This window comes from Vulpes vulpes, chromosome 8 (genome assembly GCF_048418805.1).
Source record: "Vulpes vulpes isolate BD-2025 chromosome 8, VulVul3, whole genome shotgun sequence".
Classification (NCBI taxonomy): Eukaryota; Metazoa; Chordata; class Mammalia; order Carnivora; family Canidae; genus Vulpes; species Vulpes vulpes.
This window is the reverse complement of record NC_132787.1, coordinates 39,400,328-39,417,503: the sequence shown is the minus strand read 5'-3', so window position 1 is coordinate 39,417,503 and position 17,176 is coordinate 39,400,328. Positions and strand designations below refer to the sequence as shown.

The window sequence follows — 17,176 nt, the reverse complement described above, 5'->3', positions numbered from 1 at the left end:
AATCAGGATCATTCTATTATACCAATAAATATCCAGTATTCAAATTTTTCCCAATTGTCCCCGAATAGCCCTTGATATTTTGATCAGTTTAGACAGAATCAAAGAAAATGAAGAAAAAGAGGGAGTAAGATAAAGAAGAAAAAGAAAGAGGGGAAAATGAATCAACATATATTTGCTGAATGTCAGTACACCATGCCCTGTGTTGAGTTCTAGGGCATTGCAACCTTATGTTAGGAGATGAAAAATCAAGGGACAGAAGGGTTGTAATTCCAACTCCGGGTCTGCATAATCCAAAGCCTGTCTCTTTGTTTTATACTACATTGTATCTTAAAGAACTAATTTATATACTAGGCACTCTTGGAAAGAAGGAAAAGAAAAGGGGTAGAGAGGAGTAAGATTCTCCTCTCATCAAAAAGTTTTAAAGTGTAGTTGCTTTGGAGTCAGACATTTCTGGATTTGAATCTCAACTCCATAGCTGAGTGAGTGACTGAGAAGAAATTAACTCCTCTGAATTTTGTTTTCTTCATCAGTAAAATGAGATGCGGCAAGAATGAAAGGAAACAATTCAAATACTTAATAGTTTCTGTCATTATTATATCTGAGGAATGGGGATGGGAAAGAGAAGGCGGGAGATGGTAAATATTCACCACATTCTTTTGCAGGCTAGTATTTTTAAGACACTGCTCAGGATGATAACCAAGAATCAGAGATGGCAATTCTGGTTCTGATGAGAGCAGCATTGGGGGTCAGTGCAGGAGGTAAAAAGGAGAGATGGACATGGAAAGGAGGGAGGGATCAGGGAAGTCCTGAATTAGTGCTCATCCCTTTCTAAGAGCAAAGGTGGAAATGAAGGTGAATGTGGTGTGAACAGGGAGAGTGGAAAAACTGACCTGAATGAGTGGTGGGTGAGGAGCCAAGCAGCAGAAGTGGGGAATAAGATTGGATGAATGGAACCTCAAAAAGTTAGAAATAGCCAAGAGATTTTCTTAATTAATAAAAAGACTTTGGGCATCTTGGTGGTTCAGCAGGTTAAGCATCTGTTTTTGGGTCAGGTCATGATCTCAGGATCCTCGGATTGAGCCCAGTTGGGTTTCCTGCTCAGTGCGAAGTCTGCTTTTCCCTCTCCTTTTGCCCCTCTTCCCTTCACCTGCTCCTTCTCTCTCTTTCTCTCTCTCTCTCTCTCTCTCTCTCTCTCTCTCAAATAAATAAATAAAATCTTTAAAATGAAAAGAAAACGACTTGCTCAGAACTTCTTCAGGAATATGAATCTGACAGTGATATGTCAGATTGGATGAAAGAGAATGGGTGGTAGGGACAACAGCATAGCAGATGTTACCAATCCCAAAGAAGATCTCAAGGTCTCAAAGGTGTACATAGATTTCACAGGTTTGTGCAAAATCTTTCAGGCCCAGAGACTTTCCAAGTCTATTTGTAACATTGAAACTGTAACATGTTGGTAGTAAAGCCTTCTGGTCTCCAGGGAAAAGATGTTCCAGGTGTCCAAGAAAACTTTTGCCCTTTTACAACAAGAACCCATTGATCAAAGCCAAAACCCTTCCCACCAACAATAGCAGACCCAAGAAGTGATGGATGAAGAAGACGTTGCCAAAATGAAATGCCAGCAAAAATATGCAAAAGAGACACTATGTTATTATAATAAAATAAACTCAAAGACCCAAGGAGCTCAGAAAATCTCAGAATGTAGGCTGATTTTTACTAATTTTTCAAATAGGCACTTATTTTAAGACTCTTTAAAATGCCATTTTGGTGCAGCAGCCTTAGTGACAATGAAATTTGAGCTTAAGACAATGTCAGGGGTTTCCTCCATTACCCAGAGCTATTAAAAACAACCTCATAGCCTCTTAGGAAGATTTCCTTTTGACCCAAATTGAGGTTTAGCCTTTGATTTCCAAAGAGTTAGATTACTAGAATCATTAAATTGTAATGAAATTCCAGGGGCATTTTGCCCATTCCCATTCTTCCTGCAGGAGAACACTGATTGTGATATATATATATATTACAATCAGTATATTATATATATATATAATATATATATATTATGTATATATATATATACTGGGACTCAGTGCTCAATCCCAGCTCCATAAGTTACTAGTTGTGTGACCTTGGACAAACTACCTAACCTTTCTGAGCCTCATATTCCTCATGGGACAAAAATGAGGACAATACCTACCTCACAGGGTTGGTGTGAGGATTAAGTGGAATGTTGTAGGTGAAAACTCCTTGCACAAGGCCAGATAAACACAATGGGCACTCAATAAATGTTAGTTTCCCTTAAAAAATTATATATATATATTCTCAGGGAGAAAATTATAGAATCATGGAAAAGCTTAACTTCCATCTGTGAAGGAGATTCCACCAAATGTTTGTGTTTTCTGGTTTAAGAATACTCACTCCCAGGAAATTCTTCCATCTATCTTGCCTACAATCCATTGTAATTTAAGTCAATATCTTAGATTTGCAAGGGCATTTAATAAACTTTACATAAGCACTTTACAAATATTTAATCAGAGTAACAGGATAGAATCATGATACGATATGATCCGTTTATTGAGACATGCTGATTCACTTTTGGCATGAAATAATGGTGTAAGGCTACTGGTAATTTTGGTTTTCTATCAGACTTTAAAGTGGGTGATGGGTATCTATTTGTACCTATTTTTTCTTTTTCCTTTGTTCTTTCCTCCCTTTGTTCTTTCCTTTCTGTTCTTCCAGTGACACTTATTAACCACACATATTATAAGGACACATTCAAAATCAGAGACTTTTTCATTTATCTCCTATTCATTTGTTTCCCTTCTCTTTTGAGAGATATCTTCTCTACAACATTGATTTTCAGGAGTAATAATAACCTTTCTGAAGGGACTTTTAAACATTCATTTATTCTGTTCTTTGGACAATAGTGAGAGAAGAGATGGTGATTAATTCCAATTCCTACAGCATGTTAAGTTGTTTGAACAAATTCTTCCATTAAGCAGCATGAAAAAAAATTGGCTACAATTTTAAAAAGTGTCCTTAAAAACCAAAATTGCTGACAAGATAAATAATCAACACCAGAAAACATCTAAGAGAAATTGAGAAACAGAGAGATAAGATGAGCTCGAAAGTTGCTTTGACAGTGTTCTTGATCCTGAGCTTCAGTTTTGGCAGACATAAGGGATAAAGGGGAAATGAGTCAAGAATTTTGTCTTACTCCAGGTGGAAGGTCTGTCTAACAGGGAATCCTTCTCTCTTTTTAGCTAAGATCCAATCCAAATGGATACGATGCCAGAGTAAGAGAAACTAGAAGTAAGCCTAATCATAAGTCCAGCTCCAGGGAGAGTGCACAGATGTTAAAGTGGGAAGAGGAACAGAGGTGAGGGAAATAAACATGTCTTTATCTTGTGGGTACAGGATGACTTGGCCAGGTATTTGAGGCTGGTATTGGTGCCATTAATGTGGTCCAGGGAACCAAAGCAGTGAACTTGGTTGAAGTGGATCTAAGATGGTAATGCTTCCATATCCTGGAAAAACAGACAAAAATACTTTTTGCGTGAAGATACTCTTTATCCTAGGCCTCAAAGAATCCCCCCACCCCAACTGGCTTTTGTAAGAATAGTGAGCAATACACAGTAAAACACAGTAAAGCACAAAAAAGGTACAGGGTAATATGAATGAGAATTAGAAGAAAAATGACATACAACAGGAACTGGCCCATGAAGATTTTAGATATTAGAATTATTAGACACAAATTGGAAAAGAACTATGCCTTATTTTGGCCAAAAAATATAAAAGTATGCAATTGCCTTCCAGTAGCAAAAATTACTTAAAAAGTAATTTAGCAGATTGTAAAGAACTAATAAAATTCCTGGAATCAAAAAACATAATAACTAGAAATAAAACTATTTAGTTTTTATTTAGGTGGGATTCACAGTAGAGGTGTAGGATGTGGGATTTACTCAGGTAAAGGGAGAAAGAGTAAGATACTAATTACTAAGTTACTAAAGTAAGTAACTAAGTACTAAGTTACTAAAATAAAGGGAGAAAATGGATTAAAAATGATTTAAAATGTAACAGAAAGACAAAAAGGTGGAAAATATGGAAAAGAGATTAAGAAATTTAGAGAATAGAGTTCCAGAAGGAGCAGGTGGTGAAAGAGGTAGTAATAGCATCTGAAGAGAAAAAGGCTGATGAAGGACATTAGTCCACATATTCAAAATACCTAATAACTTATATAAAATGAATAAACAAAAATAAATCCACATGTGAGGGAAACTTAAGAAAACTAAAGACAAAATTGTAAATGTACCAAGAGAAAAAAAGACATATTACCTTTACTATTTTTTAGATTTTGTTTATTTCAAATTTTTATTTAAATTCTAGTTAGTTAACATATAGTGTAATATTGGTTTCAGGAGTAGAATTTAGTGATTCACAACTTATGATGAACTCAATGGGTGGTGGGTATTAAGGAGGACACTTGTTATTATGAAGACATATTACCTTTAAAGGAACAACAATAAGACCAACATAGGATTTCTCAATAAACACAATATATATATATATTACAATGGAAAGCCAAAAGAAAATAACTGTTAACCCCAAATACATTCAAGAGTAGGGGTAAAGACATTTTCAAACAAAAACAGTAAGTTCAGTGCCAAAAGACCTGTACTAAAGAATGGACTTCAGTAAGAAAAATCACTCTAATGGAAAGTACAAGATGCAAAAAGGAATGAAAAAAAATTAATGAAAGGGAAAAGATACATACATAGAGTGGATTAACAAATGTAAAATTGATTCTTTGAAAAGTCTAACAAAATTGACAAATCTGATGGGCAATTGATCAAAAGAGAGAAGGTGATAATATTTAGAATAAAAAAATAGGTGTAATTATAAATTCTGCATAATTAAAACCATGAAGAAGATACCATACACAAATTTGGTTCAACAAATTTGAAAATCTAGATTTCTTAGGGTATATATAGATATTGTGAAACCAATTTAAAAGAAAAAGTCACCTTGATTAATCCTATTACCTTATAATGGTTATCAAATTAATAGTTAATAGTTTAGTTTCCCCTACAGAAAACATCAGGCTTAGTTGATTTTATCAATGCACCACCAAAATTTAATAAAAAATTTCAATATTACAGAAGTATTCATAATATACCCACACAACAGACTAAAGACTCCCTAACTCATCTTATGATGCTAGCATAACCTTGATACCAAAGACAAGTATGGGAAAGGAAAACTATAAGCCAATCTCATTTATAAATATAGATTAAAAATTCTAACTAAAATAATAGCACAGCAAAATAAGCATACTTGGATTTATCTGAAGAATGCCAGGGATGTTTAAAGATAATTAGATTCATCAAGTTAATAGATTCAAAGAGGAAAATATTATAATTATCTCAAAAGATGCAAAAATTGATAAATAAAATCCAACATCCACTCATTGTAGAAATTATTAAGAAAATAATGTTAGAAAACAAGTATGAAGAGTTTCTGCAACCTGAGAAGGAGTAATATACATTTAAAGAGTAATGCATATATGTAACAAAGTATAATCTTTATGTTTATATATATTTATATACACATATACAGATTATATATATAAACATAAATATATAATAAATATACCCTAAAAGATTATAAAATTTTGTACATATATAATCATACATATATGGGTATTATGCTTTATGAACTAATGTTAAAATAAATCCCAGTCACTACTTCTAGTCAATATACTGGAAACCTACATAGCATGATAAAGCAAGAGAAAGAAATGCTGATGTAAAGATACCACAGAAAGAAACAAAACTTTTTTTTTTTTTAAGATTTTATTTATTTACTCATGAAAGACACAGACAGAGAAAGGCAGAGACGTAGGCAGAAGGAGAAGCAGGCTCCAGGCAAGGAGCCTGATGTGGGACTCGATCCTGAGACCGCGTGTCCGTCCTGAGCCAGGGGCAGGTGCTCAACCTCTGAGCCACCCAGGTGTCCCCAAAACTGTTCTTATTTGCAAATGATGTATTTCCAACCTTGAAAACTTAAATGAGGAATTAGCAAGTTTGCCCAGTACAAATCAACATAAAAAATCAATTGCTTTTCTCTACTCCAGCAAGAGTTAGAAATGGTTTATTTAAAAATTATATTATTTGCAATAACATAAAAATATAAGTGCTAACAAATGAATCTAATAATGTTATTGAGGACTTTTTTTTCTTGTAGTTTTATGGTTTTATCAACACAAATATGACACGCACATAAGCTGTCTATTCATTTTCTTCGCTACGCAGCCTGGCATTGGGATTGGGGACTCTGATGGCCAGCTGGGCTGCTCTTTCCACAAAGGCTTTGCAGTTCTTGGAGGACACCCTGTGAGCAATCTCTGCACAATAAGATTTGCTGCACATCAGCAGCACTTCCAGCGCCTTGAGTTGTGGACTAGGAACTTCCGGAAGCCACTGGGCAGCATGTGCTTTGTTTCCTTGTTACTCCCGTAACCAATGTTGGGCATCAAGATCTGGCCCTTGAATCTTCCGCTACCCTATTGTCAATGCCTCTGGGTTTCCGCCAGTTGCGCTTAATTTTGACATATCGGTCTGACTGGTGCCGGATGAACTTCTTGGGGAAAGGAGAAAAAATGAGTGGGAAATATCAGAAAGGGGGACAGAATATGAGAGACTCCTAACTCTGGGAAACGAACTAGGGGTGGTGGAAGGGGAGGTGGGTGGGGGGTGGGGGTGACTGGGTGGCGGGCACTGAGGTGGGCACTTGATGGGATGAGCACTGGGTGTTATTCTGTATGTTGACAAATTGAACACCAATAAAAAATAAATTTATTAAAAATAATAAAATAAAATAAGAATCTGAAAAAATAAACAAATCTATAGTAATTAAATAATATTGGAGAGTTGGCCCAAATATAGAAAAAATAAACCATTAACTGGCACTACAGAAGAAGGAGGCCATAAACCCACATGTATATTTACATTTGGTGCATAACAGAATTTCAAAGTAGAAAATAAGGTCTTTTCAATAAAGATTGCTTGGACAATACAATATCTTTATGCATAAAAATGAGATCGAATCTCTTTCACATCATAAACAAAGTTCATTACAAATAAATCAAAGATTCTGGTATGAAATTTAAAAGTATAAAACTTTTTTTTTAAAATTTTTTATTTATTTATGATAGTCACAGAGAGAGAGAGGCAGAGACACAGGCAGAGGGAGAAGCAGGCTCCATGCACCGGGAGCCCGATGTGGGATTCGATCCCGGGGTCTCCAGGATCGTGCCCTGGGTCAAAGGCAGGCGCCAAACCGCTGCGCCACCCCCGGATCCCTAAAAGTATAAAACTTTTAGGGACAATTTAAGACACCTTAAGACTTCTTGGTTTTTTGAGTCTTGGATAGGAAAGTTTTTTTTTTTTAAGATTTTATTTATTTATTCATGAGAGACACAGAGAGAGGCAGAGACATAGGCAGAGAGAGAAGCAGGCTCCATGCAGGAGCCCATGCAGGACTCACTCTCAGAGCTCCAGGATCACTTCCTGAGCTGAAGGCAGATGCTCAGCTGCTGAGCCACCCAGGAAAGTTTTTCTAAACAATTCAGACTTACAATTTTGTAGTAAGGAAAAATATTCATTAAATCGTATATTTTAGGGATGCCTGGGCAGCTCAGTCAGTTAAGCATCTGCCTTACTCTCAGGTCATGATCCCAGAGTCCCAGGATAGAGTGCCATGTCAGGCTTCCTGCTCCACAGCGTGTCTGCTTCTCCTCCCTCTGCTCCTCCGCTTACTCCTTCTCTCTCTCTCTCTCTCGCTCACTCTCTCTCTCAAATAAATAAATAAAATCTCTAAAAAGTATATTTAAAATTAAGAATTTCTATTTCTAAAAAATGTAGTATAGAGAAAGTGAAATTAAGCTACAAACTGAGAGATGAAATTTATAGCAATAGGACAGGATTAATATCCAACATATAAAAAGAACTGCAAATCTATATGCATGGTACAGCTGAAACTAAAAATGGGAGTAAACTTGCGAGTGTTCACTAAGAGAATGGTCAATATGAAAAGATTTTCGACTTTATTAAAAGATAAGGAAATAAAAATTAAAATGCAATGAGATATCTCACCTCAAATCCAAAAAATATCTACTATAAAAACAAAACAAAAGAAAACAAAAACAGAAAATAACTGATGTTAGTAAGACTGTGGAAAAATTAGAACTCTTATGTGTTGTTGTTGGGAATGTAAAATGGTACAGCCAAAGAGTATGTGGTTTATTTAAAAATTAAAAATGGAATTATCATATGATCCAGCAATTCAACTTCTGGGTGTATCCTCAAAAGAATTGAAAACAGGATTCCAAAGAGATATTTATATAGCTATTTGTATTTTTCCTGATTTATTTATTTATTTATTTTAAAATTTAAGCTCAATTAATTAACATGTAGTGTATTATTAGTTTCAGAGGTAGAGTTGTATATGATATCCAATGCTCATTACACCCCGGGCCCTCCTTAATACCCATCACCTGGTTACTCTATCCCCCACCTCCCTTCCCTCCAGCAACGTTCAGTTTGTTTCCTATGATTAAGAATCCCTTATGGTTTGTCTCATTCTATGATTTCATTTTGTTTCATTTTTCTTACCCTTCCCTTATGATCCTCTGATTTGTTTCTTACATTCCACATATGGGTGAGATCATATAATAATTGCCTTTCTCTGATTTATTTTGCTTAGCATAATGTCCTCATGTTATAACAGCATTATTCACAATGGCCAAAGAGTGAAAGCAATCCAAGTATCCATCAACAGAAGACTATTAAATAAGCAAGATGTTGTATATACATATGATTGAATTTTATTGAGCCCTTAAAAAGTACATTCTGCATATGCTTCAACATGAATGAACTTTGAGGACATTAAGAAAAGTTAAATCAGCCAGACAAAGAAAGATAAATACTATATAATCTCATTTATATGTGGAATCTAAACAAAACAAACTCAGAGAAACAGGAAATCTAAAAAACAAACAAAAGAAAAACCCCACAAAAAACCCCAAACTCATATAAGGATGGTTACCAGGGGTTGGTTTGGGTTAGGGGATTGTTATAAATGAGTAAGTTCTGGGGATGTAATGTACAGCATGGCGACTCTAGTTCACAATATTGTATACTTGATAATTGCTAAGAGAAAAAGTCTTAAAAGTTCTCACCACACACATACACAGGAAGGTAACTGTGTGAGGTGATGCATGTGGTAACTAATCTTACTGTGATGATCATTTTGCAATATATATCAAACTATCACATTGCACACTTTATTTTTAATTTTTTTCTTGTAAATATTCTTTATTAGATTGACGAAGCTCCTATTTATTCCTGTCTTACTATGAGTTTTCTTTATATACATATATATTTTTAACTTAAACAGTGTTATATGTCAATTATATTTCAATAAATCTGGAAAAAGGAGGAAAAAAACTGAAAACTTTCATATTTTGTCTATCTTGTTCTCTGGTCTTCCTACCCTCTCTTTCCCATGTTGTTGCCCAATTACCTTTTTCTTGCTTCCAAATTTTTAATTACATCTGACGTGACCTTCTATCCAATCCCTCACCATTGTCTTTTACTTTACAGAGAAAAAAGAATTTACTGGAGAGAAACTCTCACACCTTGCTAATATCCAACAAATAGCTATACCCAGCTACATCTGTGCCTTAAAAAAAAAATCTAAGTCCAATGCCTCCATGTGGTCTTTGGGTCCTCTACCCCTTACCTTCTCAGGAAACCAACATGGGTTATGACAAATGACAAGATCTCTTCCTTTTTTATGGCTACATAATATTCTATTGTATGTATATCATACATTTTATATATATACGAATATATGTGCATGTATATATATGTGTGTGTATATATATATTTTTTTTCTTTATTGATTCATTCATTGATGGATGCTTAGATTATTTCCATGTCTTGTAAGCATGGGGATGCAGATACCTCCTTGAGATAGTGATTTTATTTCCTTTGGATAGATACCAGAAGTGGAATTGCTGGATCATTTGGTAGTTGTATTTTTAATTTTTTGAGGAACTTCCACACTGTTTCCTACAGTGTTTGCATCAATTTACATTCCCACCAACAGTGCACCAGGGCTCTCACCCACATCTTTGCCAGCACTTGCTATGTCTTTGCGTGTGTGTGTGTGTGTGTGTGTTTGTTTGTTAACAGCCATTCTAACAGGTGTGATGTGATGTGATATCTCATTGTGATTTGGATTTGCATCTCTCTGATGATTAGCGATATTGAGCAACTTTTTATACGTACTTGTTGACTATTTGTATATATTCTTTGGAAAAATGTCCATTCATGTCCTTTGCCCGTTTAAAAACTGGATTATTTATTTTTCTTGCTATTGACTTGTATGAGTTACTTATGTATTTTGGATTTAACCCCTTATCAGATATATGATTTATAGATCTTTTCTCCCATTCCATAAGCTACCTTTTCATTTTGTTAATTGTTTCTTTTGCTTTTGTAGCTTTTTAGTTTGACATAGTCCCACTTGTTTATTTTTACTATCATTGGTGCTTTTGGTGCCATATCCATGAAATTATTACCAAGAACAAAGTCAAGGGGCTTTTCCTCTAAGTTTTCTCCTAGGAATTTTATGCTGTTGGGTCTTACATTTAAGTCTTCAATATATTTTGATTTTTTGTGAGTGATGTCAAGTAGAGGTCTCATTTCATTCTTTTCCATGGGTTATCCAGTTTTTCCAGCACTATTAATAGTAGAGACTGTCTTTTCCCCATTGAATATTTTTCACTCCCTTGTCAAATATTAGTTGACTGTATATGTGTGGCTTTATATCTGGACTCTTGCTTCTGTTCCACTGGTTTGTTTGTCTGTTTTTATGTCAGTATAAAACTGTTTTAATTACTCTAACTCTGTAGTGTAGTTTGAAATCAGAAAATGATTTCAAGCCTCCAAATTTGTTCTTTCTCAAGATTGTTTTAGCAGTTTGGGGTATTTTGTGATTCCATATTAATTTTAGAATTTTTTTTTATTCCTGTAAAAATGCCACTGGAATTGCATTGAACCTATAAGTGGTTTTAGGTATTATGGAAATTTCAACTATATTAATTCTTCCAAATTCATTAATACAGGATATATTTCTAATTGTTTGTGTCCCTTCAGGTGTTTTTTAAATCAATATGTAACTGTTTTCAATATAGAAATCTTTCATCTCCTTGGCTTAATTTATTCCTAAGCATTTTATTGTTTTTGATGCTATTATACAAGAGATTATTTTCTTTATTTTTTTAGATAGTTTGTTGATAATTTGTTTGATAGTATTGTATAGTTTGTTGATAGTACAGAAATACAACAGATTTAGTTCTGTGAAAAAATGGCTAAAATTAAAAAAACACAAGAAACAACAAATGTAGGTGAGGATATGGAGAGAAAGGAACCCTCTTGCACTGTTGATGGAAATGTAAATTGGTGAATCCACTGTAGAAGTCAGTATGGAGGTTTCTCAAAAAGTTAAAAATAGCACTACCCTCTGATTCAGTAATCATACTACTGGGTATTTACCCCCAAAATACAAAAACACTAATTCAAAGGGGTACAGGTACCTCTATGTTTATCGCAGCATTATTTACAATAGCCAAGTTATGGAAGAAGCCCAAGTGTCCATTGATAGGCAAATGGATAAAGAAGATGTGGTATATATGTATAATAGAATATTATCAGCCATAAAAATGAAATCTTGTCATTTGCAATGACATGGATGGAGCTAGAGAGTATAATGATAAGTGAAATAACTCATCAGGGAAAGACAAATACTATATGATTTTGCTCATATGTGCAATTTAATACATAAAACAAACCAGCAAAGGAAAATAAAGAGGAAAAGAGAGAGAGAGAAACCAAGAAACAAACTCTTAACTCTAGAGAACTGATGGTTACCAGAGGAGAGGCTGATAGGGGGATGGGTGAAACAGGTGATGGGGATTAAGGAGCACACTTGTCACAATGAGTAGTGGGTGGTGTATGGAATTGTTGAATCACAATATTATGCCCTGAAAACCAATATAATACTGTATGTAACTATACTGAATTAAAATTAAAAAATAAATTTTAATTACAAAAAAAAGAAATACAACTGATTTTTGAATGTTGATTTTGTACACTGCAAATGTGCTGAATTTGTTTAATAGTTCTAATTTTTTATGTTACTGTCAGGGTTTTTTACGTGTGAGATCATGACATCTGCAAACAGATATTTTTACTTCTCCCTTTCTGATTTGGATGCCTTTTATTTCTTTTTCTTGCCTGATTGCTCTAACTTAAGACTTCCAGTGATATGTTGAATAGGAGTGAGAATAGATATAAGGTGGACTGCCTTAACTTTCTGGTAGTTATTCCTGGTCTCTAAAAGTTATCCCCACCTCACTTTTGGCAGGGCAACTGGGTGGCTCAGTGGTTGAGTGTCTGCCTTTGGCTCAAGTTGTGATCTCAGGGTCCTGGAATCGAGTCCTGCATTGGACTCCTCACAGGGAGCCTGCTTCTCCCTCTGCCTATGTGTCTGCCTCTTTCTAAGTCTCTCACAAAAAAATAAATAATATCCTTAAAAAACAATAAAAAACAACACTTCTGGCATCTGAGTCTGACAGTATCATGGGTCAAAGTATGCAGTGAGGGCTAGAAAATGAACTCTAAAGGATGATGGTATTGGTTCAATAAGAATACCTTTGGGAACTGGGTCATAATCAAATGGGTCATTACTTTGAGGTGGGGGAGTAGTAGCTGGACATTTCTCAGAGAGTAAAGGTAGATGGAAGCATAACAGTTGAGAAAGAACAAACAGATATGACTCAGTTAGCTAATTACTGAAATAGATGAGTTGCATAATCTATCAGGCTGCCAAGAGAAAAGATTCTTCCTAAGAACAACAGGTAAGGCTGCTCCTGACAGTGCTGAGAAGGTGCTAAGATTTTGGAGAAATGCAGGATATATGAACGCCACACTGTGCTCAATTATTTGCAAAATTATTGTGCTCAATGCATAAGCTTCTTTGCAGTGGCTTTGAAGATGGAATTCATTTGTCCAAGCAAAAGTATTTAATTCTGTTGTGCTGCAGCCCATAAAATATTTACATTGTTATTCTACATATACACATTGCTTATCTCCAGCTGCATTTCTCTCTGATGCACTTTAAAGAAGAGATTTGGACTCCTGACAGTGTCATCCAAGCCAACTGTTAGAGGAAAGAATCATGGAATCATCGCAGCTTACAATGCCCCCAGGATGTCAAACAGCCTATCTTTTGTCTTTGGGGCAGGATAGAATCCAAATTAGCCCAAAAGGAGAGGCATGTCTCCTAAAGCTGAAAAATCCAGGAAGGCAGAATAAATGACCAATCTTTCCTTTTTAAAAAATTTGAATTTCAATATAGTTAACATATAGTGTTATATTAGTTACAATTGTTCAATACAGTAATTCAACAATTCTGTACATTATTACTCAGTGCTCATCATGGTAGGTGTACTTTTTTCTTTTTCTTTTTTTTATTGGAGTTCAATTTGCCAACATATAGCATAACACCCAGTGCTCATCCCGCCAAGTGACCCCCTCAGTGTCCATCACCCAGTCACCCCAACCCCCCACCCACCTCCCCTTCCACTACCCCTTGTTCATTTCCCAGAGTTAGGTATCTCTCATGTTTTGTCACTCTCACTGATATGTTCACTCATTTTCTCTCCTTTCTCTTTATTCCCTTTCACTATTTTTTATATTCCCCAAATGAATGAGACCATATAATGTTTGTCCTTTTCTGATTGACTTATTTCACTCCGCATAATACCCTCCAGGTCCATCCACGTCGAAGCAAATGGTGGGTATTTGTCGTTTCTAACGGCTGAGAAATATTCCATTGTATACATAGACCACATCTTCTTTATCCGTTCATCTTTCGATGGACACCTGCACCCCGATATTTATGGCAGCAATGTCCACAATAGCTAAACTGTGGAAGGAGCCTTGTAAGTGTACTTTTAATCCCCTTCACCTATTTCACCTATCCCTCCCACTTACCTCCTGTCTGGTAATATTCAGTTTGTTCTCTAGAGTTGAGACTCTATTTTTTGGTTTGCCTCTAAAGATGTTTGTCTTTTTCCCACCTTTGCTCATTTTCTTTGTTCTTTAAATTCTATATATGAGTGAAATCATCTGATTTTGGTCTTTCTCTGACTTATTTCACTTAACATTATACCCACTAGATCCATCCATGTTGATGCAAATGGCAAGATTTAATTATTTTTTATGTCTGAATAATATTCCATTGTATATATGCCACATCTTTATCCATTCATCTATTGTTGGACACTTGGACTGCTTCCATAATTTGGCTATTACAAATAATGCTGCAATAAATACAGGGGTGTGTGTATTCCTTTGAATTAGTATCTTCATATTCTTTGGGTAAATACTCAGTAGTGTAATTACTGGATCCTATGTTAGTTCTATTTTTAATTTTTATAGGAAACTCAATACTATCTTCCACAAACTGGTAGTTGCACCTGTTTGCATTTTTAACAACAGTGTTCAAGTGTTCAAGTGTTCCTTTGTTTCCACGTCCTTGCCAACGCTTGCTGTTTCCTGAGTTTTTGATTTTAGCCATCCTAACAGTTTGAGGTGATCTTTCCTTGTAGTTTTGATTTGCATTTCCCTGATGATGAGTGATGTTGAGCATCTTTTCATGTCTGTTGGCCATCTGAATGTCTTCTTTGGAGAAATGTCCATTCATATGACCAATCTTTCTTAATTATCATGTATTTCCTTCAAAATCAGAAAGTTCTGAATAAACCATTCTCCTCCCATAATTAGTGTATTTCTTAGATGTCGTAGTCAATGACAATGGACTCTGAGCTCAAAATGTATGAAAGTGAATTAGCAACAATTTAATACAGCATGGTGCAATGAGAAAATAATTAAGCTTGGAGTTTGAGCTGTGTTTGCCTCTTTGGTCCACCATTGCCCATATAAATAAACATGGGTGAGTCAAGGCCATATGAATTTTTCCTACTCCGTGTTTTTATAATATTAAGATAATAAATACCTGCCTTCCCTACATCCAAAAATTTGTCTGAGGATTAAAAATATGCATAAGAATGAATTTTGAAAAATATACAGTACAAACATGAAGATTTAAAACAGTTCAGGGGGAATCCCTGGGTGGCTCAGTGGTTTAGCTCCTGCCTTCAGCCCAGGGCATAATCCTGGAGTCCCGAGGTCAAGTCCCACATCGGGCTGCTCCTCCCTCTGCCTGTGTCTCTACCTCTCTCTCTCTCTCTCTCTCTCTCTCTCTGTGTGTGTGTGTGTTTCTCATGGATAAGTAAATTTAAAAATCTTAAAAAAAAATAAAACAGTTCAGTAGAGCAGCCTGGGTGGTTCAGCGGTTTAGCGCTGCCTTCAGCCCAGGGTGTGATCTTGGAGACCCAGGATCGAGTCCCGCGTCGGGCTCCCTGCATGGAGCCTGCTTCTCCCTCTGCCTGTCTCTCTGCCTCTCTCTCTCTCTCTCTTGTGTCTCTCATGAATAAATAAATAAAATCTTTTTTTTAAAAAAAAAACAAAAGAACAGTTCAGTACTATGTTGTGAATGATAAATGCTGTAATGAACCTATCTTCTTTTACTATATCACTGAAAACTGCAAATTGGCTTTTATTTTCCTTCTGAGGCTAAAAACAATTGATGTAGTATTGATTAAATTTGGTTGTTCAAGGGTGAATTATTGAGTGTGTTGGATTTTCGCAGTCCCCTCTTTGGTCTTTCACCCTCCTCCTGCCTATTTGGTGATTCCACTGCTCATTAGCATCTCCACTTGAGTGTGCTTTCACCAGACTGACCTGTCCACTGTCCCCTGAAACAAGACATTCCCATGTTTGCATCTTTGCTTTGGCCTTCCCAATGTTGTGAATTGCACCCTTCTCTTCTGCTTTGCAGATCCTTTGAAGACCATGGCTCCTCAAAACTGCCCAGCTGGCTGTCCTGATGGAACATGTTAGATTGCACCGCTTAATTGACGGCCTTTAGAGGCTGTCATTTTACATTTATATAAGTTTCGTCTCTAACAAAGAAGATTATACATATGTTGAGAGTATGCACGACACATTTTTTGGTGCCTCTCCACAGTAAAAAGACATACAGCTAGTAAGTATTCAGTACTGAAAAGAATTAATTGATATGAGGAATAAAAGGAAGAAAAGTGCAATCCATTCAGAGTTTTTTTTTCTTATGAGAAGGAGCAAAATTTGTTTGGAAAATCTGAATTCAATAATTTTATGACATCCCTATCTCTTCGCTGGTTAATTAAAGGTACTTATTTGTGCCTTAATGCAGCATGTGGATAAAATGTATATCACTTAATCAGTGAGAGAATTGAGAGTAGCATGTTAGAAGTTTCCATTGTATGAAGTCAGAGCAACAGTATTTTTCTTGTATATCATTGTATTTTCTTTTAAAAAACTGTATAATATTCATAAAAACACATTGCATTCACACTGGAAATCATTACAATTGCCACAATACAGGCCAGATCTTTGTTCTGTCTATACTACCAGCAACAGCTACATATCAATAGGACACGTGTTCAGAAATCTAATACTCTGATATAGGTTTAAAATTTGTCATATGACACTGAAATCTCAGTTATGACTGATCTGTTATGTACAGCAAAGTAGTGGTTTAGGCCATTGTGCAGAGGTGGGTGAGAAAGATACCAGAAACAATGAGTTAGGGTGCTTAAGGAGCTAAATTTAAGAGACTGTGTTTTTACTAATGTTCTCAACCCAAGGGCATATATCTGAATTGTAAATGAAAGATAACCCCATGCATGTATATATATATATATATATATATATATTATATATATATATATATATATATATATACACACATGCATATAATGTATCTATCTACTTCTATGTTACTTCCATGGCAGGAAGGATTTAGGTAGTTTAAAAAGTAAAGCAACTCAGAGGTATAACATAAGTTGTGAAGGGAAATGAAGGCAGACTCAGTGTCCATCGAAAGATGAATGGATAAAGAAGATGTGGTCTATGTATACAATGGAATATTACTCAGCCATTAG

General features: G+C 35.4%; 2 protein-coding genes across 3 annotated transcripts in view; one reads left to right on the top strand and one right to left on the bottom strand.

The window, feature by feature from the left end:
- Positions 1-16,297, top strand: part of KCNA6 (potassium voltage-gated channel subfamily A member 6) — a 99,969-nt gene extending 83,672 nt beyond the window's left edge. For both annotated transcript variants that reach the window (XM_072766198.1, XM_072766197.1), the window contains one exon: positions 16,030-16,297. The gene's annotated coding sequence lies outside the window, so the exon portion shown is untranslated. The remainder of the gene's footprint in view (positions 1-16,029) is intronic.
- Positions 6,285-9,305, bottom strand: LOC140593733 (large ribosomal subunit protein eL32-like). Its single transcript, XM_072718805.1, has 3 exons — positions 9,294-9,305; positions 6,559-6,636; positions 6,285-6,476 (listed from the first exon to the last, which is right to left on the bottom strand). The coding sequence occupies exons 1-3, from the start codon at positions 9,303-9,305 to the stop codon at positions 6,285-6,287; spliced, it is 282 nt and encodes a 93-aa protein (XP_072574906.1).
- Positions 16,298-17,176: the final 879 nt, after the last annotated feature.